Raw genomic sequence first — 25250 nt, forward strand, 5'->3', positions numbered from 1 at the left:
TGGGGCTCACGGTCTTCATCCCCATTTTACAGTTGAGGTCACTGAGGCACAGAGAAGAGAAGTGGCTTGCCCAAAGCCACACGGCGTAAAAGTGGCGGGACCGGGATTAGAACTCATGACCTTCTGACACCCAGGCCCGTGCTTTATCATTCATTCATTCATTCAATCGTGTTTATCCACTACGCCATGCTGCTCCAACGCACATCTCAGTCAATGGAAGGAGCAATACAGGCAGAGGAGGAACAGAAGGGAGGGGAGAATGGGGGAATCGAGGGAGAAATGAAGAACAAGAGGAAGATAGAGGAGAGAGCAGGAAGGGAAAAGTGAGAAAAGAACGAAACCCGGGGGTTCCCATGGGGACCAAACCCGGGAGCCGCAGCGGTCCGCGGTCACGAGAACCCCAGTCACAGCCCCGAGGCCCAACCCCGTGGGCTTTGAGAGCAGAGACAGTAGCCACCTTCCACTGCTGTCTCTTGTTTCAACTGGCCTGGCCGGCTTCCTCGTTTTTCCCCTTTTTTTCTCCCTGTCTTCCTTCTTCTTTGTCCTCCTCTCTTCTCAATCCTCCTTGGGCCCCTCCCACTTTCTCTCCACCTCTGGACCGTATCCCTACCCCCACCTTCCCCTTATATTTATCTCATTAAATTCATTCATTCAACAGTATTTATTGAGCACTTACTGTGTGCGGAGCACTGCACTAAGCTCTTGGAAATTACAATTCAGCAATAAGGAGGGAGAATCCCTGCCCTCACCGGGCTTACTGTCTAGAGGTGGGGAAGACGGACATCAAAACAAGTAAACGGGCATGAATATAAATAAATAGAATTATAGCTATATACACATCAAAATACGTAAACAGGCATCAGTATAAATCAAATTATAGATATATACATATATTCGTAAGTGCTGCGGGGCAGGAAGAAGGGGGGAAGAGAAAAGGGAGTGAGTTGAGGTGAGGCGGGAGGCTTGAATAAACTAAGTGAAGTTCCATGGCCTGCTAAGTCATATAAATCAAGAAAAGAACTCAGCTCTTTCTGTCCTCTTTCATCTATTGACCAAAAACTACATGGGACCAAGATTCACCAGCTGTTTCCTTGGCTTGGGAAATGCAGACCATTCATTCTCACTGCTGAGACAGCAGAGAGAAAAATCTCCCACCTTGGCCTCCCAGAGAGAGCGCGCATTTCCTACACATGGAGAGAAGAGTGTTTTGTCATACCCGGGCAGAGCATTCATTCAGTCGTATTTATTGAATGCTCACTGTGTGCAGAGCACTGTACTAAGTGCTTGGGAGAGTACAGTAGAACAGTAAACAGAAAGCCCACAGTGAGCTTACAGTCTAGAGGGGGAGATAGGTGTTAATATAAAAAAGTTACGGATATGTACATAAGTGCTGGGATGGGGGATAATTAAAGGGTGATACAGAAGGGAGTGGGGGAAGAGGAAAGGAGAGCTTAAGTCAGGAAAGGCCTCTTGAGGATATGTGCCTTCAATAAGGCTTTGAAGCGGGAGAGAGTAATTGTCTGTTGGATTTGAGGAGGGAGGGTGTTCCAGGCCAGAAGCATGGAGAGAGGTCAGGGTAGAGCATCTAATACAGCGCACTGTGCCAAGTAAGGGCTCCAGAAATGCTACTATTGCTACTACTTAATAATAATGATGGTATTTGTTAAGCGCTTACTATGTGCAAAGCACCGTTCTAAGCGCTGGGGAGGTTACAAGGTGATCAGGTTGGCCCACGGGGGGCTCACATTTTGAATCCCCGTTTTACAGATGAGGTAACTGAGGCCCAGAGAAGTGAAGTGACTTGCCCAAATCACACAGCAGACAGGTGGCGGGGCCGGGATTTGAACCCATGACCTCTGACTCCAAAGCCCGGGCTCTTTCCACTGAGCCACGCTGCTTCTCCTTCCGAGGTGGGAAGCTGAAGGAGAATTCAGAACTGGAAGAGCAGCAGCAGAGTTCTGGGAACTGGATCGACAGAGGCAATGCCACCTCCGTATCCAACTAAAACTCCTCACCATTGGTTTTAAAGCACTTATTCACCTTGCCTCCTCCCTACTCTCCTACTACAACCCAGCCCGCACACTTCGTTCCTTCTCACTGTACCTCAATCTCGTCGTCGACCTCTCACCCACATCCTACCTCGGGTCTGAAACATCTTCCCTCCTCTCCCTCCGTCAAAAAAGACCGTGCATTCTGCTCAACCACTAATGGGAGACCAAGCGACTTCTTTGGCAGGGAATGCGAATTCACATCCTCATCTCAGTCATTTCACTTTGGCACACGAGAGGTTAGGCCACACTTCTGAGTTCTAATCGCATCATGGTTTGTGAAATTATAGAAATTACTAGGAGATACCCCTCCATGTGTTCGCAAATCCATGAATTGCTATTATCATTATTGTCATGGTCCCCGATTCCCATAGGTCCTGAAGGAACCCCCTGGTAAATCAGGTCATTTGGGAGGAGCATTTGTTTTTCTAAGTTCAGAGCAATGTCGTCTCCCTCGCTCACACTGCAGCCGTGCACTCATCTGTCCGTCAGCAGTGTGAACAAGTCATCGCTCCTCCCAAGGGCCTTAGTTTATTTTCAGAGAGTAGCTGTAGCCCCCTGGAAGTTTGACTTCTCCATATCCTATTGCTAGAGAGGAAAAGAGAGAGAACAACGTGCTGTGATTCATGTGCATGGTATTCGTTCACCTAAACCTCAGATCTGTATTATCATGAGCTAAATTGTCATGAATGTCCTCAAGATTTGCAAAGGATCAGTATTTCCAATACGTGCAGGAGGCCCTGAAAAGGTGCTGTATGCTCTGTTACTTGTCACAGGACGTAGCAGGGTGGCGACCGTAGACTGAGCCATTTATCGGAAATGTTCAGACCGCCAAAACATGAATTGAGAAGTTTTACAAAAGGCTTCCTTAAAGGGTATCCCTTGAGTATGTGCTTTACTTTAATGAGAACCTGCCTGCTTCCATTTTTGAACTGCAAACTTTCCTTTGCCTTTCACTCCTCCCGTGGGTATATGCAGCCGATCGCCAGTCCTGAAACATCGGCACGGGTTCATCCTTCCCTCAGTCCTCCGTCTGCTGATGTTTTTTTCATGATTTGCTCACTTCCTCTTATGACTGTCAAGCTCACTGACTCTATTAAGATCTTTCCAAGTCTCTACATTCTAAATTTTAGGGCATATGAAATGAGAAGGCGAGCATGAGCCATGTCAGATGGGATCAGACTCAGTATTGCATCTCCATAGAGACACTCAAGATCGAGGAACCAAATGATTTAACCAAATACAACACATTTACATCCCCACTATTGAACTGAAGGGTCCCCCTCTCAGGCACTTTCCTCATTTTCCTTATATTCTGAATCCAATTTAGATTCGACTTTCTCATTTTAGGACTGTGGATTTTTGAGTCTTTCTCCTCTGGACTCTTAATTTGGCCTTGTCTGCTACCCGGTCTCTCCTCTTCTTTTAACTTTTCAAAGCTAAAGGAGTGTGGTCTGGTGGATAGATAATGGGCCTGGAAACCCGAAGATCAGGGTTCTAATCTGGGTTCTGTCACTAGCCTGCTGGGTGACACTGGGAAAGTCACAACTTTCTCTGGGCCTCAGTTTCCTAGTCTGGGAAATGGAGATTCAATATCTATTTTCCCCTCCCTACTGTACTGTGGGACAGAGACTATGTCTAACTTGATGACCTCGCATCTACCCCAGTGTTTAGTACAGTGTTTGGCATATAGTGAAAGCTTAGCGGATACCATATTCATTATTAAGAAGTACCTTTGTGTTTTGGGGGAAAGGAGAGGAAATTGGTCTTCACTAATGGGGGGGGCTTTGCAAGGGGTCTCCTCTTCCATTCACTCCACTCTCTTCACCTTACCAAATTCTTCCTTCACTTTTTTCATTTCAGTTCCTTATAGGTACACAGCTCCCTCCCCTCTTCAGAAGCACCTGCTCCCCGCTCACTCTCCCCCTGCTCTCTTCTGTCTCTCCATTATGGAAATTGCTTCCCCCATGGTTTAATGGTGTATCTGTTCATGGCCAGAGCAGGTTTCCTTATGACTCCAGCTGCTGTGCCCAGTGCCCAAGCAGGCTAACTGGCATATCAGGCCAGTAGTGTTGATTGACATTATTTATGGTTTCTGATCTCTTCCCTCTACTTTTCTGCAAATCTGAGCCACTTCCTTTATGCAGTTTAATGTTTTCCTTTTTTTTTTTTTTTTTGTTGCTGTGGCTCCCTTCCCGTCTCCCTCCCTACTGTGCAGTCAGATTGGATATAGCCCCTGTTCCACACAGGGCTCATTGCCTGAGATGAGGAAACTGATACACAGAGAAGTGAAGTGACTTGCCTAGGGCCACCCGGGAAGAACGCAGCAGAGCCGGGATTAGAGCCTGGCCCTGTTGACTCCTAATCCTGGGCTTTTTCTACTAGACCATGCTGCTTGTGCCGTAAACTCTTCCTAGACTGTGGAGAATGTCTCTTCCATGCGTGCATGCAGCAGGTGAAGGGTGGCTCTCAGTTCTTCTTGGATGGCCAGCCCAGTGTCAGAGTAAAGAAGGGTCTTCTAAACCCTTATCCCCAAAATGGCCCAAGCCAGATTATTTTATACCTCGAATCACCTCTACCGGCCCAGAAGTCCGGTGATTTTCAGCTGACCTGTTCCCATCCAGTTCTGATAGGCTGGTGGATGCTTTTCGATCTGTCTGTTCATTCATTTCTGCCCTCTGCCACAGCTCCTTCTATCAATTTCTGCCGCTCAGACACTGCGCCAGACTTCACACAGATCTGGGATGAGAACACAAGCACACTGAATCCACTGGGAGCCTCAGGGCTTCCTGGAGACACTCTAGATATGGGTCAATTTGAGCTGACCCAGACATTCAAATCCCTTCTGTTTTCCTCTACACCCACTCCCTTGAAGAACTCATTCACTCTCATGGCTTCAGTTACATCTCCCTCTCTGACCTCTCTTCTTCCCTACAATCTCACATTTCCTCCTGCCTTCAAGACATATCTATTTGGATGTCCCACCAACACTTCAAATTAATCACGTCCAAAACTAAAACTCCTTACCCCTGGCCCGGAACTCCCTCTGCATCCATGCATGCCAGTCCACCACTCTCTCCACCTTCAAAGCATTACTGAGGTCACATTTCCTCCAAGAGGCCTTCCTGCGTAAGCCCTCTTTTCCCCGGCTCGCTTGCCCATCTGCATCATCTATGCGCTTCAACCTGTTACCTTTGGACAGTTGCTATTCACCCCACCCCCAATTCCACAGCACTTCTGTACACGTCTTTAAATTACATATTATAAATTATTTATTCGTATTAACCTCTATTTCCCCCTCTAGACTGTAAGCTCATTATGGGCAGGGAACGTGTCTGCTAATTCTGTTGTATCGTATTCTCCCAGGTGCTTAGTACAGTGCTCTGAAAATAGTAAGCTCTCAATAAATATGATTGATTGATTGATTGGAACTCTCTCCCCCTTCATATCCAACAGATGATGACTCTCCTGATTTTCAAAGCCTTATTATAATCACATCTCCTCCAAGAGGCCTTCCCTGACTTAGCCCTCATTCCTCCACTTCCTCTCCCTTCTGCACCCCCCTCGTCCTAGGGTTTGTACCTTCTATTCATCAGACTCTCAGCCCCACAACATTGATGTACATATCCTTAATCCAGTCACTGCTCTTCCTTGTCATCACTGAAAACTGGCTCCACCCGGATGACACAGTCCCCCCTGCTGCTCTCTCTAGAGAGAGCCTCATCTTTGCCCACTCCCCAAGACTCGCTGGGAAAGAGAGAGGAATCAGGTTCCTTATCACAGCCCAGTGTCACTTTTGTACATTCCACCTCCCCATCCCTCTTTCCCTTCCTTTGAAGCCCATATCACCTGCCTCTACCGCCCACTCCAGATTCTAGTCACAGTCATCTACCATCCCTCAGGCCCCACCTCCACTTTTTGAACCATTTTGATCTGTTTCTCACATTCCTTCTCTCTTTCTCCATCCCTAAATTGCTCCTTGGGGATTTCGATATCCACATAGATGTTCCTGACAACCCTTCAGATACACGCTTTCCATCACTCTTCGACTCCACCGACCTCCCGCTCCACCCCAGCTCTCCCACTCACCAACTTGGATACACACTTGATCTCATCATCTCTTGTCTTATGATGTCACGTCGTCTCCGACCCGTAGCGACGCCATGGACACATCTCTCCCAGAACACCCCACCTCCATCTGCAGTCATTCTGGTAGTGTATCCATAGAGTTTACTTGGTAAAAATATGGAAGTGGTTTACCATTGCCTCCTTCCACGCAGTAAACCTGAGCCTCCGCCCTCGACTTTCTCCCATGGCACTGCTGCCCAGCACAGGTAAGTTTTGCCTTCCACTTGCTAGCGACTGACCAAGCTAGGAATGGAATGGATATGCCTCTGCTTGACTCTCCCTCCCGAGGACGAGACTGGTAGGGTGCCGGAAACTCTCCGGGAACGACCCTGAGAGGGCCATCATCTCTAGTCACTCTATAATCTCTACTCTCACCAACTGTGAAATTCCTCCCTCAGAACGAAACCTATTCCCACCTTCTCTCCCACACGCCTCCTCCCCTCTGTTCCCCCACAGAGACCTCCGATCTTTGGTCCCTTCCAATTTTCTCAAGTCATTTAGCATCCATACCCAAACTACCTTCCCTTGATGGCCAAATTGACGCCCTCAACACCACCATCTCTACTGAACTCAATGTGCTCACTCCCTTATCACTTCGTCTATCTCTTTACACTAACCCACAGCCCTGGATCACCTCCAGAGTCCGCTTCCTTCGCTCCTATGGGAAAGGAAGAGGGAACAGGGGAAATACTTAAAGGCATAATAAATACCATTATTACTATTAACTCTACCTAGAAATCTATCTTACCTTGCTTCCTGTCCCCTTTCCCAGTGGCTCCACCACTCCGGCCTTTCCCTTCTGCGAATGGGAAAATGGGCCTTGACCTCTGGGCACAGTCCACCTCCTTCACTCTTATAATAACGACGGCATTTATAAAGCGCTTCCTATGTGCAAAGCACTGTTCTAAGCGCTGTACTCTTGTGCATGAGCTGCAGCACGCTGCTGGTGGAAATCTAGATATCAGGCCGACCTCATCCATCTCTCACACCACCGTGCATGCTTTAATTCTACCCTCTCTTCTGCCTGGCAAAATCATTTCTCCATCCTTATTGACACCCAGGACCATCGCCCTCACTGGTTGGTCCATACGTTTAACTCCCTCCTCAAATGCCTTGTCCCCCCACCTCCTCCGTCCGTCGCCTCTACTGGTCTGGCTACGTGCTTATCATTATCATTACACTGCTACACTTACAGTAGAGAGGCAGTGTGGCGCGATGGAAGAGCCATGGGCCAGAAAGCTGGAGGTTCTGGGTTCGAATCCTGGCTCTGACGTGCGTTCCCTGTTTGGCCTTGGGCAAGTCACTTCACCTCCCCTTGCTTCAGTTTCCCCGGCTGCAAATTGGGGGTAATAATACCTAAACCCTACCTCACAGGGGTGTTGTGAGGAGTAAATAACTAAGTAATATAAGGCGTTTTGGTAATAAAGGCACCACCTAGAAACATAGTTTACCTCATCTGTAAAATGGGGATTAATAATAATAATAATGATGGCATTTGTTAAGCGTTTACTATGTACAAAGCACTGTTCTAAGTTCTGGGGGGGATACAAGGTGATCAGGTTGTCCCACATGGGGGTCACAGTCTTAATCCCCATTTTACAGATGAGGTAACTGAGGCTCAGAGAAGTTAAGTGATTTCCCAAGGTCACACAGCAGACATGTGGCAGAGCTGGGATTAGAACCCACGACCTCTGACTCCCAAGCCCGGGCTCTTTCCACTTAGCCATGCTCCTTCTCTAAGACTGTGACCCCCATGTGGGACAACCGGATTACCTTGTATCTACCCCAGCGCTTAGAACAGTGCTTGGCACACAGTAAGCACTTAACAAATACTGTTATTATTGTTATTATTACTTTATTGAGAAAATTGAAACAATCAGGGGAGATCTCCCTAAAATCACCCTTGCTCCTCTCCAGTCCCTCCCTCCTCCTGTCCCTTCTTCAACACTCTCATCCTTCCCAGCAGTATTTCAAGAGGAGATATCCTGCCTTCTCTCAAAATTCACCCAGTCCAGTTGCACATCTGACCCCATCCCTTCGCACCTTATCAAAGCACTTGCCCTCTCCCTTCTTCCCTCCCTGTCTGCCATCTTCAACTGTTCGCTTTCCAATGGCTTCCTCCCCATGGCTTTCAAGTGTGCTTACATCTCCCCTATTCTAAAAAAACCCTCCCTTGACCCCATGACTCCCTCCGGCTATCACACCATCTCACTCCTACCATTCTACTCCAAACTCCTCAAGCAAGTTGTCTACGCCCACTGTCTCAAGTTCCTCCCCTCCAATTTTCTCCTTGAGAATCTGGCTTCAGTCCCCTTCAATCCACAGAAATCGCTCCCTCAAAGGTCACAAATGATCCCCTTCTTGCCAAATCCAATGGCTTCTACTCTATCTTAATCCTCTTCAAACTCTTAGTTGCCTTAGACAATGTCCACCACCCCCTTCTCCTGGAAACATTATCCAACCTCGGCTTCACTGACACTATCCTCTCCTGGTTCTCCTATCTCTCCGGCCACTCATTCCCAGTCTCTTTCATGGGCTCCTCCTCTGCCTCTCTCCCCCTTACTGTTGGGTCTCCCTCAAGGTTCAGTTCTAGGTCGCCTTCTATTCTCCACCTACACCCGCTCCCTTAGAGAACTCATTCACTTCCATGGCTCCAACTACCACCTCTATGTGGATGATTCCCAAATCTACATCTCCAGCCCTGATCTCTCTCCCTCTCTGCAGTCTCGCATTTCCTCCTGCCTTCAAGACATCCCTACTTGGATGTCCCACCATCACCTCAAACTTAAGATTTCCAAAACAGAACTCCTTATCTTCCCACCCAAACCCTATCCTCCCCCTGACTTTCCCATCACTGCAGACAGCACCATCATCCTTCCCGTCCCACAAGCCTGTAACCTTGGAATCATCCTTGGCTCCTCTCTCTCATTCAACACACATATCCAATCTATCATTAAATCCTGTCAGTTTAACCTTCACAACATTGCTAAAATCTGCCCTTTCCTCTCCATCCAAATTGTTAATCCAAGCACTTATCCTATCCCACCTCAATTACTGTATCAGCCTCCTTGCTGACCTGCTTCAGACCATGCTTCACTTGCTTCCCAGATCATCTTTCTAAGAAAACATTCAGTCCATGTTTCCCCAGTCCTCAGGAACCCCCAATGGTTGCCCATCCCACTCCACAACAAACAGAAACTCTATACCATCAGCTTTAGACCATTCAATCTCCTTGTCCTCTTCTACCTCACCTCACTACTCTCCTACTACAACCCAGCTCACAGTCTTCGCTCCCCTAATGCCAACCTACTCTCACTGTACCTCGATCTCATCTATCTCTCCCCCGACCTCTCGCACACGTCCTGACTCTGGCCTGGAACGCCCTCCCTCCTCAAACCCGACAGATAATTACTCTCCCTCCTTCAAAACCTTATTGAAGGCATAGCTCCACCAAGAAGCCTTCCCTGACTGAGCCCTCATTTCCTCTTTTCCCACTACCTTCTGCATCACCCAGCTCCACAGCACTTATGTACATATCCATCATTTATTTATGTTAATGTCTGTCTCCCCCTCTAGATTGTAAGCTCATTTTGGGCAGGAAATGTGACTGTTTTATTGTTATATTGTACCCTCCCAAGTGCTTAGAACAGTGCCCTGCACACAGACAGAGCTCAATAAATACGAATGATTGATATTCGTAATTTATTTTAATGTCTGTCTCCCGCCTCTAAACTGTATGCTCCTTGTTGGCAGGGAACATGTGTGCCAACTCTGTTATACCGTATTCTCCCAAAGGTGTAGTACAATGCTCTGCGCACAGTAAGCACTCAATAATTTCTTCTAGACCGTGAGCCCACTGTTGGGTAGGGACCGTCTCTATATGTTGCCAACTGTACTTCCCAAGCGCTTAGTACAGTGCTCTGCACACAGTAAGCGCTCAGTAAGTACGATTGAATGAATGAATAATTGATTGATTTCTTTGCCATACGTGGGACCATTCTATCTTTAATCTTTTCTCTGGGAAACCAGTAGACTGGCCCAAATAATAATTATTCCAAGCATATTTACGATCATCATTGCTGAATTTACCATTAGAGGAAGAAGAAAATATTCATGCATGTTTGGCCTCACCAAAAGGGAACCTGAAAATCTCTGGAGCTCAGTTAAGATTTGATACACTGGTAATATCCCTAAGGCAAATGAATTTTAATTCTACCTCAGCCTGTGCACTGCTGGGTAAACTTTACTTGCTAGAGGTTCAGTTTCCTGGACTATAAATGAAGCAGTCAAAGGATGAGCAAAATGGTAAACCTCAATCCTTCCGGCACAAAATGGACCACCCAACCTTAAAAGAGCTTGACTAATCTCCTTAGTGTAGACTGGATGAATTTCATCATGCCAGGCCACTGGACAGAACTACTGACAGGTCAGAGGTCAGTGAGGGGTGGAGAATTTTCAGTAAGTCAAAAAAAACTCACACACTGTCCCTAGGGGATGGGGTTAGGGAAAAGACTGGTCATTGCTTGTCTCAAAAATCATGGGTTGCTCTGTGGGCCCCTATTATTAATCCACAGTTCTGGAAGGTCATGCCAGTGGTAACTCATCAAACTCACTAACAGCAGAAAAAGTGTTAGACAATTCCAGGAGAGTGCCAGTTTTGGTGAAACAGGGCTGGTGAGGGTGAGAATGATGATGATAATGATGAATACCCAGAAAACCACCCCATGACTATTCTAGAATGGCCTTTAAGTGGTAGTTAAACTCTCCTTTCTTCATCTTCTCAGGTGAACAGTGACATAGTTTACATTCGAGTCAAACAAGATGGAACCCAGGAAGTTGAATGTGTTGATGCTACCCATGTTGGGAAATTCGTCCTGACCAAACAGATTGGAGGAGATGGGCAGCAGGACATTACCGATCAATACAAATTCCAAGAAGGTAATTTACTTCGGAGGACAAACCCAGCTCCCACTCCAAGAAATTCTTTCCGACTTTGGTTTCACCAATATGATACTCTCCAGGCTCTCTCGCTCCCTATTTCTATGGCCGCTTTTTTTCAGTCGTCTTTAACTGCTCTTCAACTTCCCCTCACCCTTCAACTATGGGCCTTCTATTAGGTTCTTTTCTCTATTCTTTACTCTTTAGCCTCTGCACTTCTTCTCTTAGCTTGGTTTCAGCTTCTTTCCTAAATCTTCTCCTCCTCCTAACTTCCCCATCTCTGTCAATAACACCATCACCCTCCCTGTTTCAGAACCTCACAACCTTGCTGTCTCCTCTGACTCCACTTCGTCTTATACCTTCCAAATTTGATCTGTCTCGATATCTTCCCAGTCTTGCCTTCACAATGCTTCCTGAATTTGTCCCTTCTTCTCCACTTTTACAGCCGCCATCCTGCTTTAAATTCTTGCCACCTCCCAGCTGAGTTCGTAGGAGTAATAACTGTGGTATTGGTTAAGCACTGACTTTGGACCAAACACTACACTAAGGGCTAGAGTAGATACAAAATAATCCAGTCAGGCACAGTCCCTGTCCCACATGGGGCTCACAGTCAACTGGGGAGGGAAAGCAGGTGTTGAATTCATATTTTACAGATGAGGAAACTGAGGCACAGAGAAGTTAAGTGACTTGCCCACGATCGCAGAGCAGGGAAATGGTTGAGGTGTCAGGTCTCGGTCTTCTGACAGCCAATCCTCACCGGCACTGTGACTGATCTGATTGTACTGTATTTACCCCAGAGCTGAGTACAGTGATTGGCCACATAGTCAGTGCCTAACGAAAACCACCATTATCATCGGTATTACTGTGTTCTTCCAAATATTTGAAACTGTGCTTGCTTCTTTTCCCCACTAGACTGTAAGCTCCTCGAAAGCAGGTACTGTGTCTCCTACTTTCATAGTACTCTATCCTAGCATAGTTTGGATTCAATGTTTGATTCAGTGGAGAAGCAGCGTGGCTCAGTGGAAAGAGCCCGGGCTTTGGAGTTGGAAGTCATGGGTTCAAATCCCGGATCCCCCACTTGCCAGCTGTGTGACTTTGGGCAAGTCACTTAACTTCTCTGTGCCTCAGTTACCTCGTCTGTAAAATGGGGATTAAGACTGCGAGCCTCCCGTGGGACAACCTGATCACCTTGTGACCTCCCCAGAGCTTAGAACAGTGCTTTGCACATAGTAAGTGCTTAATAAATGCTATCATTATTATTATCATTATTATTAATGTTTGCTCCTGGGGCTCCAGCCCGGTGCACTCCAGGAAAGAGGAAGGTCTGCCCCTGCTTGCTTCCCCTGCCTTGCCCCCTCTTTGCTTGTGCAGGCAAAGGCCATGCTTAAAGGACTTGGGAAAACATCGTCGGTCTGCTCTGCTGGCCTCGTTGCCACCAATCTTTAAGGGATTTGACAGACACTGGGATTGTGGTCCATAATAATAATGATAATGGCATTTGTTAGGCGCTTACTATGTGCAAAGCACTGTTCTAAGCGCTGAGGAGGATACAAGGTGATCAGGTTGTCCCATGTGGGGCTCACAGTCTTAATCCCCATTTTATAGATGAGGTCACTGAGACACAGAGAAGTGAAGTGACTTGCCCAAAGTCACACAGCTGACAAGCAGCGGAGCCGGGATTCGAACCCATGACCTCTGACTCCCAAGCCCGGGCTCTTTCCACTGAGCCACGCTGCTTCCCCATAAGGACACAGTTCCGTTCTGAAACCCTCTTTATCACCACACAACAGATGATGATGATGATGATGGCGAAGTTGACAATGAGGCTAAAAAAGCCCTGCCCCATCAGTACTTCAATCAATCAATCAATCGTATTTATTGAGCACTTACTGTGTGCAGAGCACTGTACTAAGCGCTTGGGAAGAAGTTGGCAACATACTTGCTTTCGGAAATCCTGAAACTGAGGCAAGTTGTTGGAAAAGCTATGTGCTATTTATGGAAGCAGCGTGGTGTTGTGGATAGAGCATGGACCCGATAGAAGGTCGTGGGTTCTAATCCTGGCTCCACCCCTGTCAGCTGTGTGACCTTGAGCAAGTCACTTCACCTCTCTGTGCCTCAGTTCCCTCATCTGTAAAATGGAGATTGAGACTGGGAGCTCCACGTGGAAAAGGGACCGTGTCCAACCCGATTTGCTTGTATCCACTCCAATGCTTAGTACAGTGCCTGGCACGCAGTAAACGCTTAACAAATGCCACAGTTATTCTTCTTATTATTCATTGCAAGTCTTGGTCCTTATACTATCAGTAGCAGCAGGAGCTCACCACCCTGAGATTTTACATGCTGTGGGTTGAAATCACCCTTCTGGGGACCTGTGCTATGCTGGGTGTCCTGCGTAGTAAATTCCACTGACGTCTACATTATTGCTTGTTATCACTGCCACTCAAACCAAATCATTGTCTGCCTCGTGCGTTCTCCTGGTTTTCAATCGCTGGTATTTACTGAACCTTCCTCGATGTAACATGTAGACCGACCTGATTATCTTGTATTTACACCAGAACTCAGTACGGTGCCTGACACGTAGAAAGAGTTTAGGAAATACCACCAGTCAGAACTCTGTACTGGGGCCTTGGGAGAAGACAGTAAATAGGCAAGAACTCTGCCCTCATGGAGCTTTCAGTCTAGCAGATTGAAAGATCTGGTTGTCCCCTCTGGATCCCAGAGAGGGCTTTGGTGCTAAACTCTCTCCTCCTCCCGTCTCTTAAGGGAATCGTTCTCCACTTGCAGGCAGAGTTCCCCTACTGAGGTGAACACAATCCCCAAAATCCTTTAGAGGTGCCTCAACTCACAGAAATTACTTGTATTGTTGAGTGCTCATTGGATCTGGAGTTGCTAACTCGGGAGCAGAGAGTGCTCAATAAACACCACTGACTTGATCGACTGATTGATTTCTCACTATCTTCGGACTTTTCCTAGGTCAAGAGGAAGAGAGGTTGGCCCTGGAAACTGCACTGATGTATGGAGCTAAAAAACCACTCAACACAGAAGGCCTAATTGCATTCAGGGATGACACCGACATGAATTTTGAAGTGGAAAATGTTGTACTCGGAAGAGACTTCAAAGTCACCATCACGTTCCAGAACCACAGCCCGAGAAGTTACTCTGCCACAGCCTACCTCTCTGGCAATATTGTGTTTTATACTGGAGTTGCACAGACTGAATTCAAGAACCACACATTTGAAGTGACACTAGAGCCCTTAAGCCGTAAGCACTGGACGTGTTCTTATAGCTTGATCTTCCTTTCTAGCAGCTTATCTAGATTTGGGGCATTAGCAATCGACGATCAATTAACAATTACAAAGTCAAGAGATTTAACCAGAGCCTTCAAGTAGGAGAAACAGAGAGAGAGAGAGAGAGAGAGAGAGAGAGAAAGAGAGAGAGAGAGAGGTAGGGAGAGAAGTGACTCCCCCAAACGTATTTTTAAATATCCGCCTTGACTTTTATTCCTTGTTTCTCAGAAAACTGGAAATTCTAAGACTCTGGCTTTATTTCTCCATGATTTAATCCGAGTAGGGTTTTGTGTCTAAGGAATAGAAGGTCCTTGGGGGCAGTTTGATTTTTATACTGCACAAAGGAAACTGCAATTCCCTTTCCCTTTCGAGAGATGGACAAATCAGTTAGTTCCAAGATCAAGCTGGATATAAAAATAATGATAATGTCACTTGCTAAACATTTACTATGTGCTAAGCATTGGGGTAGATACAAGATAACTAAATAAGTCTCTGTTCCACATGGGGTTCCTAGTTTATGGGGAATGGAGAACAGGTATTGAATCCACATTTTTCAGGCAAGGAAACTGAGGCAATGAAAAAGGAAGTGACTTGCCCAAGGTCACACAGCAGGCAAGTGGCAGAGCCAGGATTAGACTCCTGGCCACGCTGCTTCTTGTGATGCTGCTGCAGGTTGAGAGTTTGCCACTCAGTTGAATAGATTGGGTGTATTCAAGGAGGAAATGATGGCAAGTTAAGATTCACTGAAGAGTCCAAGAGGGGCCAGAAAATCTACCACCAATTGTTTAGACCAGTTCACTGATGGACTGTGACAAACTGGAAAGAAAATTAGCCAACTTCTCTATTTCCTTCTTCATCTCTCCTTCCACCTATCCTCCTTTGCCACCTATCCTCCAACTTGTCCCCATAAAACAAAAGTATCTGTATCTATTATGGAAAATAATCTTGTCCTCGACCACGATCACAAGTGTCCAGGACATATTTCTCAGATACTCCTGTAGATTGATAAATTGGGCACTCTATGCAGGATTTTTGGCTGCTAAATAATAATAATAATAATAATAATAATGGCATTTGTTAAGCACTTACTATGTGCAAAGCACTGTTCTAAGCGCTGGGGGGATACAATGTGATCAAGTTGTCCCACATGGGGCTCACAGTCTTAATCCCCATTTTTACAGATGAGGTAACTGAGGCTCAGAGAAGTTAAGTGACTTGCCCAAGGTCACACAGCAGACTTGTGGTGGAGCTGGGATTCGAACCCATGCCCTCTGACTCCAAAGCCCGTGCTCTTTCCACTGAGCCACGCTGCTTCCCAAATTATGCAAGTTGGAGGCTAGATTTCACTTGTAGGATCTGAATAAGTTAAACCTTTCATTATCTTCAAGGCTACTGCCCTTGATTGTATTTTGTTGTCCCCTTTTTTGTTTTGAAATATACTAAGCAGCTTCATTCTAAGTCCCCTTTGTTTTTTCCCAGGCACATTAATAATATTGGCAGTAGTCCAGCAACACACCCACTGACCCAGAATTCAGTTCCTTTTTCTTTGGTCACGGTCAAGCCTTATCTAAAACAATCATTTGTTTGATGGCAAAATGCAGCCCTTAGAGAATATGTCAGAACCATTCTCTTGGTCTTAGGGGTTAAACCCAGTTCTTCAGATCACAAAAATTGCCTATGAAACAATGTATAAACAAATAATGTGTCAGGGTGTGTGGGTTAATAATAATAATAATAATGGTACTTTTTAAGCACTTACTATGTAACGAGCACTGTTCTAAGCGCTGGGGTGGATACAAGGTTATCAGGTTGTCCCATGTTGGGCTCGCAGTCTTTATCCCCATTTTACAGATGAGATACCTGAGGCCCAGAGAAGTTAAGTGACTTGCCCAAAGTCACACAGCTGACAAGTGGCAGAGCTGGGATTAGAACCCGTGACCTCTGACTCCCAATCCCGGGCTCTTTCCACTAAGCCACGCTGCTTCTCACATTAGTTCATTCATTCATTCATTCAATCGTATTTATTGAGCACTTACTGTGTGCAGAGCACTGTGCTAAGCGCTTGGGAAGCCCAAGTTGGCAACATATAGAGACGGTCCCTACCCAACAGTGGGCTCACAGTCTAGAAGGGGGAGACAGAGAACAAAACAGTTGCACATCAGTCTTTCCCGTTGCACTTGCACACGTGAATAGGATCTTGCCATCAATAGCGTCACCTTCGTAAATGAAGGACAGCTTTAAATAGCCCAGATTTTTGCAGGCGGCAACAGATACGATTAATCTATAGGGGCTTCCTATTTTTGGTGGGTACCACGGGTTTCTTCTTGACTTTCATGAATGGACGTTTTATCCAGGTTTCACTGGATATCTTCATGCTAGCTCTTTGGCTCTTTGTGCTGCTATCTTGTGACTAGTGCAGGCTGTGAGGTTTCTGCATTCCCTTATTGATTGTACTGAGGCTTTCAGTGGTGTCTTACAGAGCCATTGTTGGATGTTTACTCCTGGGGCATAGTGTGAATCATGTGATTCCGCCTTGCCCGCCGGGTCTACAGAAAGCATATTGGATGCATTAAGGGGTTTTGATAAGGTCCTGATGGTCCAGGAAAGATTTTGAAGTCAGGAAGCATCCTTTGCCATCATCTAGAAGATGCTCACATCTTCTAGACTGTGAGCCCACTGTTTGGTAGGGACCGTCCCTATATGTTGCCAACTTGTACTTCCCAAGCGCTGAGTACAGTGCTCTGCACACAGTAAGCGCCCAATAAATACGATTGAATGAATGAATGAATGAATGTCATTGGCTTATCTGGGTGCTCTGTCGGAGAAGCCCCTCAAAGCACAAGACATTTGCTCCAGTATCTTAGCACAGTTACCCAGCACATAGTGAAGGGTTTGAAGCAATGAAGTCTCCCAGAGGCAGGTGTCATTCAGTCATATTTATTGAGCGCTTACTGAGTGCAGAGCACTGTATTAAGTGCTTGTGGAGAGTACAGTACAACAATAAACAGATACATTCCCTGCCCACAATGAGCTTACAGCCTAGAGGTGTTCTGTACCACCACAGCATTCCACAGTGACAGCCCAGCCAGGGATGCCCTTGACCCAGGGATCAGGGTCCTGCATTGTACCCCAAATCCCTCTCTTACCCCCTCCAACATCCTACACTCTTCCGCGGTTCTGCCCCCGAAGGCAGGACTCTCCATCTCTGGGGTGACCTGGGACATTTCTGTACATCCCAGGGTGTGTCTGAACGATTTGGGGTGATCCAAGCTGAGGGTCACACACGTAGGGGGCAGGTAAAAAGTCACCTTCCCCACCCACCTCTGAGTAGATTTGGACCTGTTTTTTTAAAAGGTCACTGATGGTTAAGCCGTCATAATCTCCATACTGCGAAAACCTCCTAACTTGGCCATCCAGGGGTGGGGTGTCCTCTCCCCACCCCTAAGTTTGCTTGGAGAATTCGTTAAGCATTTATTATGTTCCAAACATGTACTAAGCACTGGCGCAGATACGGGATAATCAGGTTGGACACAAGAGGCCTTGTACAAGTCAAGTCTAGAATGATCTCTTTGGCTCTGTCAGGGTAGGAATCATTCCAGTAGCTTGATGCAGAGTGGCTCCTCTAAGAAGGTACTGTTTGAAGCCTAGGGAGGCAGGATTTCTCCTTATGTGGCTCCCTCTCGCAGTTTAAATCTGGAATAGGGGGAGGAAGAGACTTCAAACAGTGAAGCAGAACTCACCTTCAGTTCTGTGGCGTCAGTGACATGAGTGAGATGGAGTAAGACGGTTCAGTTTCAGAGATGGAATGCCAACTTGGCATTCTCTTATTCCCTTTCCCCCCATTTTTCCACCACCATATTATGGAGTGGCCATGGTTGGGTTGCCCCGGGGGAATTCAGCCATTTGCCCAATCAATCAATCAATCAATCTTTTTTATTGAGTACTTACTGTGTGCAGAGCACTCTACTAAGTTCTTGGGAGAGTTCAATAGAACAGCATAACAGATACATTCCCTGCCCACAGAAAGCTTACAGTCTAGAGGAGGAGACAGACAATAATGTAAATAAATGAATTACGGGTATGTACATAAGTGCTGTGGGGCTGGGAGGGGGATCAATAAAGGGAGCAGTCAGGATGACGCAGAGGGTAGTGGAAGAAAGGGAAAAGAGAGCTTAGTCAGGGAAGGCTTCTTGGAGGAGATGTGCCTTCAATAAGGCTTTGAAGGAAGAGGGAGGGCATTCCAGGCCAGAGGCAGGACATGGGTGAGAGGTCGGCAGTGAGGTAGATGAGATCGAGGTACAGTGCATAGGTTGGATTAGAGGAGCAGAGTGTCCGGGCCGGGTTGGAGGAGGAGAGTAGCAAGGTGGGATAGGAGGGGGCAAGGTGATTGACTGCTTTAAAGCCAATGGTAAAGAATTTCTGTTTGATGTGGAGTTGGCTGGGCAACCACTGGAGGTTCTTGAGGACTGGGGAAACATGTCCTGAACATCTTTGTAGAAAAATGATCCGGGCAGCAGAGTGAAGTATAGTCTGGAGAGGGGAGAGAGAGGGGAAAGGGAGGTCTGCAAGGAGGCTGATAGAGTAATCAAGGAGGGATAACATAAATGCTTGGATTAACATGATAGCAGTTTGGATGGAGAGGAAATGATGAATTTTAGTGACGTTGTGGGGGTTGAACCAACAGGATTTACTGACAGATTGAATATGTATGTTGAATGAGAGAGAGGATTCAAGGATAACTCCAAGGTTATAACTCCAAGGATAACTCCTTGTGAGACAGGAAGGATGGTAGTGCTGACTACAGTGATGGGAAAGTCAGGGGGAGGATAGGGTTTAGGTGGGAGGATAAGGAGTTCTGTTTTGGACATGTAAAGCTTGAGGTGATGGGAGGACATCCAAGTAGAGATGTCTGGAAGGCAAGAGGAAATGTGAGACTGCAGAGAGGGAGAGAGATCAGGGCTGGAGATGGAGATTTGGTATTCATCCGCACAGAGGTGGTAGTTGAAGTCATGTGAGTGAATTATTTCTCCAAGAAAGTGGGCGGAGATGGAGAATAGAAGGGGACCCTAGAACTGAACCTTGAGGGATACTCACAGTTAGGGAGAGGGCAGAAGAGGAGAAGCCTGTGAAAGAGATTGAAAATGAGCAGCCAGAGAGATAGGACGAGAACCAGGAGAGGACAGTACCGGTGGAACTGAGGTTAGATAATGTTTCCGGGAGAAGGGGGTGGTCCACAGTGTCAAAGGCAGCTGAGAGGTCAAGAAGGATTAGGACGGAGTAGAGGCTGCTGGATTTGGCAAGGAGACAGTTTGTGACCTTTGAGAGAGCGGTTTCTGTGGAGTGAAGGGGACAGAAGCCTGATTGGAGGGGGTCAAGGAAAGAATTGGAGGAGAGGAAGTGGAGGCAGAGGGTGTGGAAGATGCACTCAAGGAGTTTGGCGATGAATGGTAGGAGGACAACAGGAGGGAGTTGTGGGGTCAAGGGAGGGTTTTTTTTAGGATAGGGGAGACATGGGCATGTTTGAAAGCACTGGGGAACAAAGCCATTGGAGAGCAAACAGTTGAAGATGGTAGTTAGAGGGCGAAGAAGGGAGCAAGGAAAGTGTTTTGATAAGGTGCTAATGGATGGAATTGGACGCACAGGTTGAGGGGGTGGACTTTGAGAGAAGGCAGGAGATCTCTTCCTGAGATACTTCTGGAAAGATGGGAGAGTTGGAGAAGGGAGGAGCTGGGGAGGGGCAGAGGAGATTTTAGGGAGATCACACCTGATAGATTTGATTTTCTCAATAAACTAGGTTGTCGGGTCAGTAGGGGCAAGAGATGGGAGATGGGGTGTTTGAGGAGGTAGTTAAATGTATTGAAAAATTGGTGAGAACAATGGGCATGGCTGTCAATAAGGACGGAGAAATCATTTTGCTCAACAAGGATGGAGATATCATTTTGCCGGTCAGAGGAGAGGGCAGAGTTAAAGCACGCAAGGACGAACGTGAGGTGGATGAGGTGGACCTGATATCTAGATTTCCACCAGCAGCGCTCTTCTGCTTGTGCACAAGAGCGAAGGAGGCGGATTGTGCCCAGAGGACAGAGACCCATTTGCCCATTTGCAGAGGAGAAAGGCCAGAGCAGTGGGGCTACTGGGAAAGGGAACAGGGAGCAAGGTAAAATAGATTTCCAGGTGGAGATAGTAGTAGTAATGGTATTTATTAAGCCTTTATGTATTTCCCCTATTGCCTCTGCTTTTTGTGTCACTTAATGCACTTGGATTCGTATTCGTTAAACACTTAATATCCACGCCACCCTCAGCCCCTGAGCACTTACGTACGTATCGGTAATCTATTTTAATGTCTTAATGTTTAATGAGAAGCAGCGTGGCTCAGTGGAAAAGAGCCCGGGCTTTGGAGTCAGAAGTCATGGGTTCAAATCCCGGCTCCGCCAATTGTCAGCTGTGTGACTTTGGGCAAGTCACTTCACTTATCTGGGCCTCAGTTACCTCATCTGTAAAATGGGGATTAAGACTGTGAGCCCCACGTGGGACAACCCGATCACCTTGTAACCTCCCCAGTGCTTAGAACAGTGCTTTGCACATAGTAAGCGCTTAATAAATGCCATCATCATCATTATTTTTATTCCTCCCCCTCTAGACTGTAAACTCCTCATGGGTAGGGAACGTGTCTACCAACTCTGTTGTATTGTACTCTCCCAAGCACTTAGTGCAATGTTCTTCAGAGAGTAAGCACTCACTGATGGACTGATTGACTGTGTGCAGAGCACTGTACTAAGCGGTTGGAGAGAATCCACAGGTGGGACCCACTTCCTCTTCACTTCACTGCTATCAGGCAGGCTGTCATACATTCCCAGTTGCCCCGAACACCAGAGCCAACTTAGCTGTCCCTCCTGGTTGGAGGTGACCCAAATCTGGTCATGGCCCCATCATCATCATCATCATCATTATCATCATTCATTCATTCAAAAGTATTTATTGAGCGCTTACTGTGTGCAGAGCACTGTACTAAACTCTTGGACAGTACAGTTCAGGAATAAACAGAGACAATCCCTGCCCACAAAGGGCTTACAGTGCAGAAGGGGAAACAGACATCAAAACAAGTAAACAGGCATCAATAGCATCAATATAAATAAATAGAATTACAGATATGTACACATTAAAACAAGTAAACAGGCATTAATATAAATAAATGGAATTATAGGTAGGTACATATACACACAAGTGCTGTGGGGCGGGGAGGGGGGTAGAGCAAAGGGGTGAGTTGGGGCGATGGGGAGGGGAAGGGGAGCTGAGGAAAAGGGGGGCTCAGTCTGGGAAGGCCTCCTGGAGGAGGTGAGCTTTCAGTAGGGCTTTGAAGGGGTGATGGGCGAATTTGAGGGTGGAGGGCATTCCAGGCCAGAGGTAGGACGTGGGCCAGGGTTGACGGCTGGACAGGCGAGAAAGAGGCACAGTGAGAAGGTTAGGGGCACCAGAGGAATGGAATGTGCGGGCTGGGCTGTAGAAGGAGAGGAGGAAGGTGAGGTAGGAGGGGGCAAGGTGATGGACTGCTTTGAAGCCAATAAGGAGGAGTTTTTGCTTGTTACGGAGGTTGACAGGCAACCACTGGAGATTTTTGAGGAGGTGGGTGACGTGCCCGGAACATTTCTGTAGAAAGGTAATCCGGGCAGCAGAGTGAAGTGGGATTGGAAGGTCAGAAAGGATGCTGATGCAGTAATCCAGTTGGGATAGGATCATCATCATCGTTTAGCATTTACTATGTGCCAAGCACTGGACTAAGCGCTGGGGCAGGATCAAGATCATCAGGTCATATACGGGACTCACTGTCTAATCCAACTGGAATGGGAATGGCCGCTCCTCTGCCTGGCTCTATCTAACTTGCCCTTCGTTATTTGGTTCTCTCCTGCCAGGGAAGAAAGTGGAGGTGGCGGTAAAGGCAGGCGAGTACATGAGCCAGCTGTTGGAACAGGCCTGTTTACACTTCTTCCTCACCGCCCGCATCAATGAAACCAAGAAGATCCTGGCCAAGCAGAAGAGTGTGGTGCTGCAGATCCCCAAAGTGAACATAAAGGTCGGTGTCGGCATTCTGGTCCCAGTTGGAGGGAGGCCTGCCTGGGTCCTGGAGCCTGTGTGGTAAATGCCTTCTAGCAGCACTGGAGGTGCAAGCGTCAAGAGCTCTTCCAAAAAAATGTATCCTAGAAATAGACCCACACATAGACTCACACACATCTACAGATATAAATCCGTAGATAGGGATAGAGATGCAAATATATCCATGAATAGAAAGATGGAGATACAGATGATGGTATGTGCTAGACATGGATACATCATTAACTCGTGGCCATCCATGGTTATTGGGGGAATGAGGATCTAAGCATAAAATATTCCCAGAAAATCCTAATCTTAGCCAATAGCTCCAAATTTCTTCCCCATAAACTTTTTATAATAGTAATAATGGCATTTATTCAGCACGTACTATGTGCAAAGCACTGTTCTAAGCACTGGGGAGGTTACAAGGTGATCAGGTTGTCCCACAGGGGGCTCACAGTCAATCCCCATTTTAATAATAATAATAATAATAATGGTATTTGTTAAGTGCTTACTATGTGCAAAGCACTGTTCTAAGCGCTGGGGTGGTTACAAGGTGATCAGTTTGTCCCACGGGGGCTCACGGTCAATCCCCATTTTACAGATGAGGTAACTGAGGTGCAGAGAAGTGAAGTGACTTGCCCAAAGTCACACGGCTGACAATTGGCGGAGCCGGGATTTGAACCCATGACCACTGACTCCGAAGCCCATGCTCTTTCCACTGAGCCATGCTGTTTTATAACAATTGTTGCCAAGGAATCACATTGCCTAGGTTAAATGTCACCATTTTTTCCCATTCTAGGTCCTTACATATCGTAATGATGCTAGGGGAAGCAGCATGATGTAGTGAATAGAGCATGGGTCCTGAGAGTCCTGGGTTCTAATCCTGACCCCCCCACTTGTCTGCTGTGTGGCCTTGGACAAAGTCACTTCACTTCTCAGTTACCACATCTGTAAAATGGAGATTAAGACTGTGAGCCCCATGCGGGATGAAGACGGTGCCCAAGCTGATTCTCCTAAGCACTGGAATAGTTACAAGATAATTGGGTTGGACACAGTCCCCATCCCACGTGGGGCTCACAGTCTCAATGCCCATTTTACAGATGAGGTAACTGAGGCACGGAGAAGTAAAGTGACTTTCCCAAGGTCACCTAGCAGACAAGTGTTGGAGTGGGGATTAGAATCCATGGCCTGTAGACTCCTAGGCCTGTATGTAGATTCATTTGTTCAATTGTATTTATTGAGCGCTTACTGTGTGCAGAGCACTGTACTAAGCGCTTGGAAAGTACAAATCAGCAATAAAGAGAGACAATCCTTGCCCACACCGGGTTTACAGTCTAGAAGGGGGGAGCAGACATCAAAACAAGTGAACAGGCCTGTACTAAGCGCTTGGGAGAATACAAATACCACAGAGCTGCAAAAGGGCCTCTATCCATTGTAGATGATGAGGAACCAACGATCTAGTTTAGAAACTTGTTTAAGGAATGCGCTGGGCAAATTCTTTATGATACACTCAAAACCAAATCAAAAATAGCACCTTATGTTATTTACAAGAGAAGAAATGCTACTATTAAAAAATAGCTAAATAATTGCCTAGTTTTGATAGCCGTTAATCATTTGAAGTCTTCATGACTCTGTGATCTATGCAGATCACTCTTCGGGAGTGATCTGGCAACCCAGAGGAGAGTGAAAAAATAATATTAGAATGTTAACCATTTAATGTTCAAAAGCAGGTCATCTATTCTTCTTGCCAATTGTATATGCTGAAAGTCTGCGCACTCCTTCTACATCTCTGAAACCTTAGTTTCTCTGACCCTCTCCATTTTTGGTGTTTTGTTTCTTCTCCCTCTCTAATAATAATAATAATTGTTATGGGGGAGCCCCCATTCCTCGTAGCCTGGGACCCCGGCTTCCGTAACATTCCCTCCACAGCCCCCCGACATTAGCCCAAGAACCAGGGCCACACTGTTTAAAAGCGAGCACCGGCTTTATTGCTGGAGTCCCTCACTTCAGATGTGCTCTGAAGGGAGCCTCTCCACCTGTTCCCCAACAGGCAAGAAGATCTGATGTAGATTGCGTGATTTTATTGCGTGATTTTATGTAGATTTTATGTAGATTGATTGCGTGATTTTATGTAGATTGCGTGATTTTATTAACACCTAACCCTTGGTCCGCCACTTCCAAGACAGTGTGGAATGCCATGGAATTTTCTGAAAAGTTTCCTCTTCTTCCCATAGAAGCAGGGCATGGAGAAGCAAGTAGGTTCAAGGATAGTTGAATCTCATTGATCCTTGTCAATCTATCAGTCGTATTTACTGAGCACTTACTGTATGCAGAGCACTGTACTAAGTGCTTGGAAGAATACCATATCACAAAGTTGGCAAACAAATCCCCTGCCCACAAGGAGTTTACAATCTAGAGGGGGAGGCAGACATGAATATAAATCAATAAATTATGGATATATGCATAAGTGCCGAGGTGCTGAGGGAGGGGTGAATAAAGGAAGCAAAGCAGGGCAAAGCAGAAGGGAGCGGGAGAAGAGGAAATGAGGGCTCAGTCAGGGAAGACCTCTTGGAGGAGATGTGCCTTCAGCAAGGCATCAAAGGTGGGGAGAGTAATTTTCTATGGGACATGTTACGGAAGTCGGGGTCCCAGGCTATGAGGAATGGCGGGTTCCCCCATAACAATTATTATTATTATTAGAGAGGGAGAAAAAACAAAACACCAAAACTGGAGAGAGTCAGAGTAACTAAGGTTTCAG

General features: G+C 46.6%; 1 protein-coding gene across 1 annotated transcript in view; it reads left to right on the top strand.

Moving 5' to 3' along the window:
* Positions 1 to 25250, top strand: part of F13A1 (coagulation factor XIII A chain) — a 151802-nt gene that overhangs the window by 106894 nt on the left and 19658 nt on the right. Inside the window, exons 10-12 of the mRNA XM_038770355.1 lie at positions 10961 to 11114; positions 14088 to 14375; positions 22312 to 22472. Of these exons, the coding sequence (XP_038626283.1) occupies positions 10961 to 11114; positions 14088 to 14375; positions 22312 to 22472 (603 nt within the window). The remainder of the gene's footprint in view (positions 1 to 10960; positions 11115 to 14087; positions 14376 to 22311; positions 22473 to 25250) is intronic.

This window comes from Tachyglossus aculeatus, chromosome X3 (assembly GCF_015852505.1).
Source record: "Tachyglossus aculeatus isolate mTacAcu1 chromosome X3, mTacAcu1.pri, whole genome shotgun sequence".
Lineage (NCBI taxonomy): Eukaryota > Metazoa > Chordata > Mammalia > Monotremata > Tachyglossidae > Tachyglossus > Tachyglossus aculeatus.